The sequence below is a fragment of the Antechinus flavipes genome, chromosome 6, assembly GCF_016432865.1.
Source record: "Antechinus flavipes isolate AdamAnt ecotype Samford, QLD, Australia chromosome 6, AdamAnt_v2, whole genome shotgun sequence".
NCBI lineage: Eukaryota > Metazoa > Chordata > Mammalia > Dasyuromorphia > Dasyuridae > Antechinus > Antechinus flavipes.
Genome location: NC_067403.1, coordinates 25,996,001 through 26,011,607, shown reverse-complemented (window position 1 = coordinate 26,011,607; position 15,607 = coordinate 25,996,001). Strand labels below are relative to the sequence as shown.

At 34.7% G+C, this 15,607-nt stretch overlaps 1 protein-coding gene across 1 annotated transcript in view; it reads right to left on the bottom strand.

The window, feature by feature from the left end:
* The window catches only part of DTHD1 (death domain containing 1), a 68,130-nt gene that overhangs the window by 8,465 nt on the left and 44,058 nt on the right, over positions 1–15,607 (bottom strand). The window contains exons 7-8 of the mRNA XM_051964920.1: positions 12,294–12,583; positions 8,021–8,265 (exon numbers count right to left, since the gene is read on the bottom strand). Of these exons, the coding sequence (XP_051820880.1) occupies positions 8,021–8,265; positions 12,294–12,583 (535 nt within the window). The remainder of the gene's footprint in view (positions 1–8,020; positions 8,266–12,293; positions 12,584–15,607) is intronic.

The window sequence follows — 15,607 nt, the reverse complement described above, 5'->3', positions numbered from 1 at the left end:
ACTTGAAAACTTCACCCTTGAGCCGATTTACTCTTTTTATACATAAACCCAAGAGAATAACCAATTCAACCAACCACAAGATTTTTCCTGAGTAGTATAATCCTCTCAAATTTATTAAAGGCTGATTCACATACCTGTCAGGTTTGTGTTAGAATAACGTAGCATCAGTTTTGTGATTATATTGTGATATATATTGTGATTATTTTCCAGGGCACATTGGTTGATTGAGTGATTAATTGATTATTCTGAGACAGGAGCCTGAGGGAAGGTTCACATTCTTCTCCCTTAATACTGTATGATCCATTTCCAGATTTTCTGTCATTACATTAACTGAAGTAGAGAGAGGGAAGTTTAAACCTCCTCCTACCATCCTTAATTTTTTTCTGATTTTTCCCTCTTTTAGGCATCTTAAAAATCAATATCCCAATGCCTTAAAAATTGTCTGATCCCTAGCATAGTTTGTAGTTGGTCTGTTTTATCCTTTCTCTAGTTTTCATTTTTAATGTTATTTCCAATTATACATATAGAATATCTGAATCTTGAGTATTAGAATCCAAATATGGTAGTTACATACTCATTAATAATGAAAATAATTTGTTAATGATATGCTAAAAGACATTGCATTTTTGTCTGGTCTTCCACTTTCAAGTATAAATAATCTTGGGATGTTCTGACTAAGCCCCATATTCCATCAAGACTCATGCAGTTCTCTCCCCTCTGTGGTTAACTCTTCTGTTTTATGATATGATGTTGCTCTTAATCTTTTGAATTTGCCCTGTACCACACTGTGTTTTTTAACAGTTTTCTTTATAAATTAGGGTCACTATTGATTTTAAAATCTTTCCTGTAATAGAGATCAACTATTTGCTGATTAAGACAGTTTCTGGATTCTTTTGGCCTCCTTGTTGTGATGATTGCTTAATATTTTTAATGTTTTTAAATAGGAAATGTTGATAGTCTGTTTTCAACTTTGATTTTTTTTAGCATTAATATTTCTTTGAATACATCAAGTAGGAAATTTACTCATTACTTTTTTTCTCATTTTCTTTTTTTTTTTTCTATTTTGGAATGAATTTTAACATTTGCTCCAACAAATACTTGCCACTGTGCTGACTTCAAAGAGTTGATTTAGAAATAACTCTCACATTAGTATATGTCACTTCCTGACTCTCAAGATATAATCAGTTTTAGTTTTTGTAGTAATGTTTACTGCTTATCAGGTCCAGATTCCTTTGATTTTTTTTTCTTTAAAAGATTATTCAAGATCTTTGGCATAAGGCCTCTGAATAGTTGTATAGGTATTTTGTTTCTTAATACTGAATCACATTTTCCAAAACATTTTTTTCCATCTTCTTGTTTTCCCTTCATATTAAAGTCAATTAGCATCAATGACTTGGGGTAGAACACTTTATCAAGTTTCTCTCAAAAATTCCCTGTAGTTATGTTCTACAACAATATTGTCACATAAGCTACAATTATCTTCAAAGTTCTTTTTATGTTTACTGTGAGGATTGTAAGGCAAAATTACTGGGGCTCTCATGAAATGGTTTTGTTGCCTTTGGGCACAAAATGAAATCAAACCTTCTAACTCTTTCATTTTGCCACTTAAGGAGAACCTGCAAACTATTTCCTCCCTGTTTTCTTGATGACTATTTATGTGTTTTAGTGATTTTTTTTTTTATACTTGGAATTCCACTTGGAATACTTGGGATTTATATCCTGTAAATCTTACAATGTAAAAAAAAAAAAAAAAAAAAAAAAAAAGAAAAGAAAAGAAAAGAAAAAAACATTAAATAGGTAATATATAAATTAACTTTGTGAATGCTAAGAGGGGAAAATTAAGCAGTTCTAAATATTCTCAACTATTTAGTGAGGCTTTAAAAAAAAAAAAAAGATTCACACAATTATGTAAGCCCTTAAAAATTATCCAGGATTATACTGTAGGGAAAGTCAAGCATGCAGTTTATTTGCAGGGAAGAAATGAAAATCAAGCTCAATGATAAGTAAGCATTCTAAGGAAATGCATCCAAGCCATGTTCCTGCTTTTCTGCTCCATTAGACAGGTTGTGCCAGCAAAGTTATTTGACTTGCATTTGAGCAGCTTCATCGTTTACTTAGAAATCACATGTCAGGAGTTCAGTTGAAAAATAGGAAGTTCATTGTTTAGCTAGCATTACTTGAAAGCAGAACTAGGGTCAACTGATTGCTTACATAAATCTCCAAGTTGTGAACTATTTTAAAATGGAAGCAGATCACTCTGACATAAAGCCAGTTGAGATTGCAGGGCAGAGGTTTGCAGCTGAATATAGGCAGCCACAAGAAGTAGATCTGATATATGTAAATCTTAGAAGCACATAAAATGTTTCTGAATAACCTCCCACATACGGAGGTATAACTAGGGCAGGACATCTGGGGCTTTCCCCAAGGGCACAAAATTATGAGGTATGGGGAACACTTATACTTCTTTAGCAGTATAGATGTGATCAAGTTTAGCATCTAGTTAGCAAGAAAGCAAGTTTAAAAAGAAAATGACCAGATGGTTTACCTCCTCCCCAAATACCTTAGTGAGTTCCTCACTGGCCCTATATTGTCTTCTTCCCTTTTAACAAAGTGGCAGTCTAAGTGACCTCCTAATGTTCTAGTTTTGCTGAATTTTTCCACTCCCACACCATGCCACCAAATAAATTTGTCTTAAAATTTCTCTGAGCTTTCTTTGAGCAATAAAATTGTTTAAGCTCTTTCCTCACATCACCACTCTTTTTCAAGATCTAATTAATAAGATATTTCTTGGTCCCCAGTCACATAGATCTAGAAGAAATCATTTAATCATCATTCATTTACATGTAATTGTGAGCTTAATTTACAAAATTGATACATACTACTGATTCTAATGAGAGGGAAGTTGTGGAAACCCGAGTACCCTGAGATGAGTAAGAAGCATTAATAATTACCTTTTCCCCAAAGTCTTATCACTATTGTTAGCAACTTGAGAGAAGAGCACAGATCCTCATGGCAGTCCGCTAAAGACCTCCTTCCAAAATGATATAAATCTAATAATTAATTTTCTTTGTATCTATCTATTAAATCCATTCTAAATAAATTGAATTGTTCTATCATAATATATACACGTCCATTTTTTTCTGTAATAATAGCCTGAAAAATCTGATCAAATGCTTTCCTGCAATCTTGATAAACTACAGCAAAGCATCCCTTTGATCTGGTAGCTTAATAACTTTTATCAAAAAGGCAACAGAATTAATCTGGCAGGACATCTTCTGGACGTCATCCTGGATTATCGTGAACACTCAATGTTCACCATCTTTATGATCAGTATTCTAAAAATTCCCCCAAAATTGCAGTTGAACTCACTGACCCCTACTTTGCAGATATTATTCTCTTCACCTTTTAATACTGTAAGGAGACATTATTTACACTATTTACATAATAACAATAATATTACTATTAATTAGTCAACATTAATTAATTAAATATTAATAAATATTACAATTTACTACTTACTATATTATTTATGCAATAATAAAAATATCAGTCTTGAATGACCTCTAGTGTTCTCCATACTTTTTTGAAATTTATAGGTGGGAACTCAATGTTCCCACGCTGAGATGTAGGTCATGTGACCCTGATAGCTTGAACTCATCAAGTGTGATTAGGTGCTCACTATCTCCCTATTTATCAAATTCCTATCAGCCTTTTGTGTTTTATTTTTCTAGCCCAAAACTCTTCACCTTGGCAGAGAAATCAGAAACAAAATAAAACTTTAACAGAAGACTCTTCTTTTTATGAGTTATTTTTGTCCCATCTATCATTTGCAGTGGTTTTGTACCTTTTTTTAAATCATCTTCTTTCCCTAATATGGATTTAGAAATTAAATAAAAGATAAAAATGCTTTTTTTAAAAGCCTTTCAGCTGCCTCAATTTATCTTGAATTTAAGCATGATTATTTAACACTATTCTAAATAGATCTATTCTAAGATCTATTCATCCTCTATATGTTGATTCTATCTTCTGTGTGTATGTGTATACACACACACACACACACACACACACACACACACACACATATATGTTTCAAGTTGGTCAAGGTAGTAAGTGCCAAAATAGAACACTGAACCTGGAGGCAAGAAGTTCAAATTCTATTCAAAAAACACTAAGGAGAACAAATTCAAATTCTAGCTGCACCATCCTGGGCAAGTCACTCAACCTATTTGCCTCAGTTTCCTCAACTATATTAATAGTATATACATTGTAGGGGTATTGTGAGGATCAAATGAGATTATATTTGTAAAATGCTCACCATAGTGCCTGACATATAGTAGATACTATACAAATATTAGTGATGATGATGATGATGATGGTAATGAATTCCCAGAGCATTCATCTCATTATATAGTTCATACCTTATCCTTCTCATTAAAAGTTTTTCTCTTACATCTTTTGAAATACATTTTTTATTTCTTCCCATGACTTCTGGTCAAACTAGCCTATCGAATTTTAGGTTATAGAATCCTATCCATTCTTTTTTTGAATCTTGAAATCTTCACTTTCAAAACTCTTTAAGTCACATAAGATTTAGGTCACTTTACCATTTCTCTTTTGCAAATTCTAAGATGGAATGTCCATTTCACTTCAAGGCTCCTAAGGTTTAAGGCTTCATTTCCCCCCTTAGTAACCAGCTCCTTCACATTGGGGAAAAATTGATAAAGAATACAATTACCTTGGTTTCACCCAGATGCTTGCCAATATATTTCCCTACTCTAATTCCTGGTGAGTTTTTCCCCCATGTTAATGTATCTTCCTAGTTAACAATATTAACTTGTTATCTACTTTTTTTTCAAATGATATTTAGCAGAATGAGATTATAAATAAATTAGAAGAACATAGGATAGTTTATCTCTCAGACCTGTGGAGGAGGAAGGAATTTGTGACTAGACATTATTGATCACAAAATAGAAAATTTTGATTATATCAAGTTAAAAAGTTTTTGTACAAACAAAACTAATGCAGACAAGATTAGAAGGGAACCAATAAATTGGGAAAACATTTTTACAATCAAAGATTCTGATAAAGGCCTCATTTCCAAAATATGTAGAGAATTGACTCTATAAGAAATCAAGCCATTCTCCAATTGATAAATGGTCAAAGGATATGAACAGACAAATTTCAGATGAAACTATTTGTAGCCATATGAAAAGATGCTCTAAATCATTATTGATCAGAAAAATGCAAATTAAGACAACTCTGAGATACTACTACAAACCTGTCAGATTGGCTAAGATGACAGGAAAAAATAATGATGAATAAAGGGGACATGGGAAAACTGGGACACTGATACATTGTTGTTGGAGTTGTGAATGGATACAACCATTCTGGAGAACAATTTGGAACTATGCTCAAAGGGCTATCAAACTGTGCATACCCTTTGATCCAGCAGTGTTTCTACTGGGTTTATATCCCAAAGAGATCTTAAAGAAGGGAAAGGGACCTGTATGTGCCAAAATGTTTGTGGCAGCCCTGTTTGTAGTGGCCAGAAACTGGAAAGTAAACGAATGCCCATCAATTGGAGAATGGCTGAATAAATTATGGTATATGAATGTTACAGAATATTACTGTTCTGTAAGAAATGACCAGCAGGATGAATACACAGAGGCCTGGAGAGACCTACATGAACTGATGCTGAGTGAAATGAGCAGAACCAGGAAATCATTATATACTTCAACAACAATGATGATTAATTCTGATGGACGTGGCCCTCTTCAACAATGAGATGATTCAAAACAGTTCCAATTGTTCAGTAATGAAGAGAGTCAGCTACCCCAGAGAGAGAACCATGGGAACTGAATGTGGACCACAACATAGCATTTATGTTTGCTTGCATTTTTGTTTTCCTTCTCAGGTTATTTTTACCTATTTTCTAAATCTGTTTTTCTTGAGCAGCAAGATAATTGTGTGTGTGTGTGTGTGTGTGTGTGTGTGTGTGTACACATATATTGTAGTTAACATATACTTTAATATATTTAACATGTATTGGACTACCTGCCATCTAGTGGAGGGGGTGGGGGGAAGAAGAGGAAACATTGGAACAGAAAGTTTTGCAAGGGTCAATGTTGAACAAATACCCATGCATAAATTCTGTCAAAGCTATAATAAAGAACACACACCAAAAAAAGCTCAACCCAGAAAAAACATTGATATTTAGCATTCCATAATTGTATTCATTAATTTATGTATCTCATGTCTTGTCTCAGTGATACCTACAAGATCAGATTTGCTTCTTTGCATTAAGATCTCTTGTTCATTTTTCTTTTTTATCAATACTTTGTGTATTTGTATACAGACAAATACTTGGTTCTTTCTTGCATTAATTCTCTTGCAAAGTTCTGGTGTCTCTACTATTATTCTTCCTATATTATAATTTCTCTCCAGAGTAGGAGGCATTACCCTGGATCTATAGACCCCCAAGGTGTATGAATATGTTTAAGGGATTCCATTAACTTGGAGGGGAAAATTGCATCTGTATTTGTAATTCCATATTACCTTTGTAATCTTATGCATTTTACCTTGTGCATGGAAAAACAGTATTTTGAGAAGGGACTTTTTTACTATGCTAGATTGCCAAAGGCATATATGAGACCAAAAAAAAAATATTATGACCCCTTTCTCTATGTAACATTCAATGGTAGGTATGTTGGAGTGATTTTCTCGTTTTCTCTTTCTACTTTAAAGTTGGGGCTTTTATTTTTAATTAGATTTCTACAACTACAGACAAATACACTTTGATTAATCATTATTTAATATACTCTACCCCTGGGCTGGAGTCTACCATTTCTGTATTTTTATTCATGGTCCAGAAATCAAAGTCCAATTCTCAGATACTATCTTTATCACTAGTTGTTACCTTCCCAAATCGGCCTTTCTCTTCTAATGTCATTGACTTTAATAAGGAATAATAGAGAAAACCCCACCTGTATGCCTTGTGGTAACCATGTGGAGCACTGAATCACAAAGACCTGTGTTCAGATCCTATTTTTGATGATCTTTAGCCATGTGACCACATATAAGTAATTTAATTTCTCTAAATCTCAGTTTCTTTATCTGTAATCACGCCAACTTGAGTTTCTTTCTACATTGAGACTGACTAGTGGTAACAAAAGCAGAATTGATCACTAAAGTTAATTGCAATATAATAAGTTGCTGGAAAAATCTCTGTAGGATATTTAAAGGCAAGTATTCATAGCCCTGGTATGTGTAAAAACTATAAGTGATCTTGGCAAAGTGCAGACCTTTGAAACATGAAAAAGTTATTATGAAAATTAAGCTGCCTACATCATAAATGATTCATTTCCCAAGAAGATGTTAGATGCCAGAATATAAGTTAATACTCAGTTCTAAATAATTCATTCAACGTTATTAAGAGCCAACTATAAGCCCTAAGACAATCTTAGATCCTATTAAAAACTCAAGATATATTCACTGTGGGACTTATTGGAAAAGACAGATACATAGATACAAACATGCATGCACATATAAGTTTATAGACATATGTATACACACAGAAATTTATATATAGGAATATAGAGTATATATGAATGCAATAGAAAGTTTACTTGTTTAATAGGAAATAGTAATAATTAAAATAGAAAAATGAAAACATCCTCTCATTTATAAATAACACTCCCAACCTTTTCAACATATTTTCCCCACCTTCTTAGCATATAATCCATACATCAATTAATACTTCCTTACACTCATTATGGAACTAAAAAAAAGATAAATATAGATATTCAATTATAGGAGATTAAGAGGGTCCCAAGGACAGAGAATTTGCTTTCATATAACTTGAAATATCAAATTAAAGTAGACTGACAATATATATTTTGAATTCACAAAACTAATTAAAATTCTTTTGAAACATCAAATTAAAATAGATTAATTAGGCAAATATTTTGAACTTATAAAACCAATTAGCAAAGTGACCAAAAAAATGTCTTCCATCACTCACCTTCGGTAAATTCAATGGTAATTTGCAAGTAGGCAGTTGATGTCCAAAGTCATTAAGTACATGTGATTGCTTCAAGTTCTTGGCTATTTTTGCTTTGGGCACTTTGTAAACTGCAACTGTACCCTTGTAATAAGGGGAACTGTAGTTGCCAAACTCATCCACCTCCTTGAGCTGGAGTTCCAGGCTGGGCTTTCTTTGTAAGTGAAAAATCAGCTTGAAGTCTCTTCCATAATCTTTTCCATTACCTAAATTTAAGTAAAATTTGTTGATTACTACCACAATATAATAGATGATTTGAGTTAAAACTTTGGAAGTCATATAATCATTAAGGTCTTAAAGTGGAATATATTTTGCATTTGATTCAGTTTCTAACCCTCACTCATCTTCAATGACCCACTTTCACATAAAATATGAATTTGCACAGAAAATTGATAGTCACCACACAAAAGCAAGGCAAGTATATTGGAGTACAAAGAGCATTGGACTCAACCAAAAGACTTGGTCTCTAATCCTGTCTCTATCTCCAACTAGCTGAGTGAATTTAGGCAAACTCTAGCTTCTCTGGATTTATTTGCTTATCTATAAAAAGTAGGAGCAGAATTCTTTCTGATGCTCAGGTGATTTTATTTGGCGGACAAGAACAGGATCTGCAAGAGCTGAAAGAGGAAACTAAGTTGAACAACACCAGGACAATTTTCCCATGAACCGTCCAGTTCCAATGAGTGACTCTTCTAAGCACAATCTGTGCCAAATAGGGAGGAGTTTTCCTTGAACTCCACTGCAAGAGTGGTGAGGTTCTGTTCTCCAGAGTGAAAGAGTTGTCCTTTCCCATGCACATTCCAAAGGATCTAGATGCAGCAGGGAGAAAGCATCTGGCCCATCCATCTCTCTTATCTAGGAAAGTAGAATGACACCACAAACTAAAGAGAAAAATATTTACCTGTATTTTGAGTGTTTTAGCTTCCTTGCTTATAATAATGAATATAGATGTTCTCAAAGAGTCATAACCTGGATTCATTTAAATTTTAGATTTATTTTAGAATTTCATGTACTTGATCAATTCTAAGGGCCATTTTTTTCACGTGAAGGCAGAGGCATTATGGTACAAAGTATGTTGAGTTTTCATATAGGAGATGTCTATCTGAATCCTGGTTCTAGTACTAAATACTCATGGAACCCTGGGCAAAAGTTATTGAATTTCTCAGATTCTCAGTCTGTAAAATATGGGAATTTGTTTATGTGATGTTTAATGGTCCTTGGCTATAAATCTATAATCCTGTAAGGGTGGTAGTTTTGTGCTTTGGGGATGTAAAGGGAGTGTTGAATTAAAGAACATTCCTCTCTTCAGGAAATTTTCTCTTTAGATTCTGGTTGGAAAGATCACAAAGAACCTTCAATCCCTGCATTCATTCCTTTCTGGTTATCATCTAGATTATCCTCCTTCATTTCTGCCTCTTAGATTCTGTGGCATTCTGTGGAAAGCCTTCCGTGGTCCTCAAAAGCTGCTAGCATCTTCCCCTCTGAAGTTACCTTCATTTTCTACTCATGTATATCACATAATATAACTAGTTCTACGGTTGTACTCCCATTAGAATATAAACTTTGAGCAGGAGAGTGCTTTGCCTTTTCTCTGCAGGTGCCACCTTGGCACAGTGTAAGGGACTGGTTGACTTGACTAACAGTATGACTTCTGGGAGGTACAGGAATATTCAGTTAGTCTAGCTCCTTTCAGAAGTCTGAAGGGAGGACTGGTGAGAGAGAAAAATGATTATTGTCAGAAGTCTGACAACCCCAGTCAGTCACACTTCCAAGAGATTGTTGCTTATTTCTCCTTTATTCACCTTTTTTTTTTTTCCTTGCTGTTCCCTACACACAGGTCCCGAGACGATTTGAGACTAAAGCACTCATTGATAGTATCAACAATAATTCTATTTACTAGAGCTAGTATACAAAGCTTAGCAGAGGAAATCTTTCAGTCATCCACATAAGACTTGTTTGGATTGGATAGTTCCGTTTTGTGTCTATCTGTGTCCTCCATGGGAATGTCCCAGGGTGGATACTGTGGCTTCTGCTTTGGAAGTCAAACAGGAAGGAACTTCTGCCCTTCCTTTCCCTTTTCCTTTTCCTCCCCTCCCCTCTTTTTTCTAGAATATCCTTTGTTACTTGAATAGCTCTGCTTGGTTAGTTTAGACTAAAGCCTCTTAAACTGAGTTGTGACTCCATATGGAATCATGTAATAAGGTGTTACTTGCAAAAAAAATTAGCAAAAGGTATCAAATATTCCACCAACATTTAATTCTCCATCTAAAAATAAGCACATCCATCTCATTTGAATGCAAATTTACTTTCATCTTTAATAAATGATAAAATTATATGTATACTAAGGAATTTAAAATAAATTTCTTTGTGATTTAGTATCTATAAATGTTTGATTTGTATACTTAGATACCCAAGATCATGTAAAAATTTCTTGGATGAAAGGGGGTCATAAGTAGAAAAAGTTTAAGAAGTCTGAGAGTAGACTATGTTCATTTCACTGAAGGCCCCTAGTTTAAGATAAATGGCTGATGATGTGAAGGGGTTCCACGTGTTTCTGGGATACATTGTAGGTACCAGAGAAAGGGCATTCCTAAGTTTTAAATAGACATAGAAGTAGCAAGGATTGTAAATGGAGTTGAGGAAGGGATAAAAGGAAGGGTATCCAGGAAGAAGGATCACAGCCTGGGAGAATGGCAAGTTTTGTCATCTGAGTGTCTATATCCCTTTGAAAATAGAATATCATATGGAGCCAAAGGAATCCTAGAAAGCAACATGGCCCCTCTGAACCTCTTCCTACTGCTGCCAAAAATACTCTGTTCCTTTTACTGAGTGGGTGGAGGTACAAGAATCTGAAGGCAAAGGACTCAATCACAACAAGGGTTAAAGCAAATAGTCTGTTCTTTTCTCCTTTCTTCTCCCTACTCATATCTTTCATAATTTATTCTTGTCTTTGCTTTATTATCTTTTATTTCATCTCAGTTCTTTGTTCTCTCATATGCCTTTTTCAGTCTTTTATTTTCTCTCACATTCATCTCCCCAAATGTATCTCTGACCCAGTATCTCTGCCCCTCCCCACACACATACACATACCTGGTTTTCAACCCTTTTCCTTTTCTTAAAGTCAATCCCAAATTGGTTGGAGTAACTATGGTCATTTTACATTACAAAGTTCCTTTCTACCTCGTGTGTCAAGGAACATATTCTTTACATGTGAAGGGAGGGAAATCTTTTTTTTTTTTTTTTTTTTAATGCTCTTGAGGTTCTGGAGAAGCCATATTAGAGAAACAGCTTAAACTAATGAATAAGCTATATATTCAGAATCAAACGACCTAGCTTTGATACTTTTGAACTGTGAGAAAGTGACTAGAATTCTCTAAATCTCAAATTTGTAAAATAAGAGATATCATCACATTTGAACTATCTACCTCAGAGGTTTATTCTGAGTTTTAGAAATCTTGTTTATATCTGTGGAGAAATAGCATAAACTAATGAAAAAACTATACACTCAGAATCTAAAGACCTAGCTTTGATACTTTTGAAGTGTGGAAAAGTGACTAAAATTCTCTAAATCTCAAATTTGTAAAATAGAGATATCATCACATTTGAACTGTCTACTTCAGAGGTTTATTCTGAATTTTATTAATTTTGTTTTATATCTGTGTTTTATAAATCCTACATATAAATGCATGTAATAATTATATTTATTCTTCTCTCAGGAGAATACTCATGTATTCTCCACTATTCATCTTCTGTACATTTCACAAATGATATAGCCAAACTAACATTACATCATAGGAAATGATTTTGGGTGCTCATGATTCTTTATTTTAAAAGTAATTGGGAATATGAAAATTAAGCACAGAGAAGTTGTGCTTTCGTTTCTGGAAGGATGGGAGAGAACATACATCTTTTCCTTCCTTTTATGACATGGAGAAAATGAAGGGAAGTGTGGAATATAGAGCCGAAAGCAACTTTCGATGTGATTGACTTTAACCTCATAATTTTTACAGGTAATTAAATGGAAATCCAAAGAGTTAAAGTGATATCCAAAGTCATGCAACTGGCAAATGACAGATTGGAATTTTGAACTTGAATCTATGATTCCGAGTTTTTAGCACTCTCTAGCACACCATACTTCTCAGTTTTTTTTTTTAATTGAATAACAACAATTCAGTCTCTAACTATAGGATGGAACATAGACAGATAAAAAGATAAAAAAAGAGTTTATACTTACTTGAAGCAAAAATATTGCCATTAAACCTTAAAATAATCTGTTCTCCTTCTCTCATTTGGAAAAACTGGGATGGTTCTGGAGGCCCACTAAATCCTCTCTTATGCAGGCTCTGAAGCTCTTGGCTCAAATCCTTAGAAGGTACTAATGAAATAATAGCTTTATGAGGGTTTTCTTTATTCCGATATAATACTATAGAAGCTAAGGTACTGAAGGTAGCTTCCTCTAGACACTCTGTGAAAAGGACGAGATGGGAATTGTCCATGGTGGAAGAAAGGCGAAGCACAAGAAATCTGCATAGGGAAAATAAGAAGAAAATCATGGAAAAGAATGTAATTGTTGTAGACATAAAAATAAAATCTAGTATCAATTGCTCTTCATTTAAAGTGAAGCAGATGGATGACAAGACAATTCAGTGCATTAATAGAGGAATTAGACTTTGGTCCAGGTAGGAAAAGAGGTTGAATGGAAATGTCCCGATGATGAGATGCTAAACATTTAACTTTCTTCTATAATGATATAGATAAGCAGAAAACAGATGATCCTCAGGCAAATATATATTCCTCCATTGTTTCCTTTTCAACTCAGCATACATTTTCAGTGTAGCATATTTAAATCTAGACAAAGGAAGCACTATTTTTCAATGTGCAATTGTTTCCAGAAGCAAGCATTGTAAAGCTTATAACTTAAGCAAATATGAGAAAGGGATTATCAACATGACTCAAAAATAATTTTTTTTCTCTCATCTTTCTCTGGGTGAAAAAGAGTATATTAAAAATACACTTTGAAATACTTATCCCTGGTAATTATCTAAGTAGAATATAAGTAACTGTGATATTTACCCTTTAAACATCTTTCAAAGACAATTTCTGTGGACTAAGGAATATTTTTTCTCCCTGTGTGGCTCAGAATGGTGAGTGATCACCATTTTTTTAAAAAGCTGGAGATATCTCTAGAAGCAAACGAAAGTTTATTATACTTTCTCATGAGAAGGGACGTCCCTACAGTTGGACAAGCAGTCCAAAGGAGGAAGTACCTTTGGGCCAGGCTTTACACATTAAATAGTCCCAAATGCAAATACCCCTGCCACCACTGACTATCATCCTCATGGCTGAGAGACTTACATTCTAAATGGGAAAGCTTCCCAGGAAATTGAACTTGGCCAGTAAGTACATGGCTGCTCATATAGGAAGAAAATGATGTCATGGGAAGATAGCAGGAAGGGGATTTAGGTATGCTCTTGACTCAATGCCCAAGGACCTTCAGGCCTACTCCAACTCTGGGGTAGATGAAGTATTGCTCAATTTTCACAACTGTCTTGAGAGATTTCACTCCATCTCATTCATCTCTTTTTTTTTACAGCTGCATAAAATTATATAGTTTCAAAAGTTCTTTCACACATATTAATTCATTTAATTCTCATAACAACTCTGAGAAGTAGGAAAAAAGTATTACTATTGATCTCATTTAAAGATGAAGAAGCTGAGATTAAGAAGTCAAATGATTTCATGCTCACTGTAAACATCAGTACCACCAAAACCTATAGAAATTATATTCACAGGGGTAAATGTAAAGGGCTGAAACTCTTGAGTTGATGCACTGAGGTTGGACAACTGAGCACTTAAGGTTAATTACTGATTGGATAATACTCTATTAGCATATGCTTGGAAAATGGCCCATCCCACTATCCTGTGCTGGCTTGATAATTGGTGTATACAGAGAATTGTAGGAGGGACTAAGAGGAGGAGTAAGACTAGCCAGGGTCACTTAACAGTAGACGAGGAAGAAGGAGGTTGTGGAGATTCTGCTTCCATCCAATTCACTCCTACCTCTAAAGACCAAGAATAAAGACCAAGGACTTTTGTTTATCCTGACTCTGGCTGATTCTAAGGTATCCAGGGTGCTAACTTGGTCTTCATATTTGGTGCCCAATGTGTGGACCAAGGACCTTAATTTCACTGAAGAAGTCTCTGGTGACTAGGAAATAGGGTGAGTATTTTAATAGACAAACAGGGAACTTACTCTGTTAAGGGCTAAACTAGTAACTTTTTCTAGCTGAAATGGGGCAGATGTTAGGAAAAGATTGTCCCCCAGTGCCAGCCCCACCCCCACCCTGAGGGGGAGCTATAGAAAGCATACTTAAATTGATCAAGGGACAAGGCTTAATTGTAACTTGGTTGCAGATCACTGGACTCTTGGGTACATTAGAATGCAAGTCGCCTTGGTTCTTAAAGGAAGAAGATATTGGGCCAGATAATTGGAAACTAGTAAGAGATCAATTATGTGAATACTACAATGATAATGGTCCTGATTCAATTTCCAAGAAAACATTCTATATATACAATATAATACAATTGGCCTTAAAGAATCCTGCAAGTTTTAGAAAAAAGAAAAATTTTAAGAACAGCCAGATGAGGAAATGTGAGGAAAAAGAGGAAGATAATGAACAGACTAATGGTAATATCATGGAAGGCATGAGGAATTAAGTGAGGATGAAGGGCATGATGATTCTCACTCTCACAAGGCAGCTTCAACCCCACCTAAACCGGAACTAGTTCTTGACACGCCTCCATCAACTCCACCTTCAGGGATGAAGGGGGGAGGAGTAATAGGAGGAGTAATGACGCCACCACTGCCTCCAGCTATCACCCCTTCCTATGACTAGATTGCAAAAGGCACTACTTAAAGCCGTAGAAGAAGGGCAGGATTTAGATGATTTGAAAATAGGACTGTCTCCTGTGATTTAACAGTTTAACTCTTCAGGTCAAGAAAGTAGAAGATTCACTCCTTTTGATATAGAAATCCTCAAAGATCTAAAAATGGGGCTACATCAGCTTATGTTAAGATGTTATTACAGAATTTGGCTTATGAAGTCTTAATTCCTAGGGACTGGAAAGCTATAGCAAGGACATGCTTAGAACCTGGACAAAACTACTTGTGGCTTTCTGAATCTAGTGAGCTCTATAGGATACAAGCCCAACAAAATAGTCCAAGTGGAGTTCATACTTCCATCACTTATGACCAATTAATAGGTATAGGTTCTTATGAAGACATTTCAGTACAGATTAATTACCCCATAGCAGCATATGAGCAAATTGCTGCTGCTGCTGCTGCTATCAAAGCGTGGGCTTTTCTCCCCAATCAAAATGACAAGGGGGAGGCCTTCACAAAAATAACACAAGGACCAAATGAACCCTTTACTGATTTTGTGGGACGTTTGCAGACAGCTATCACAAGAACTAATGGTGAAAATGCAGTAACAGACATTATGATAAGGCAACTTGCTAAAGAAAATGCTAATGAGGTTTGTAGAAGAA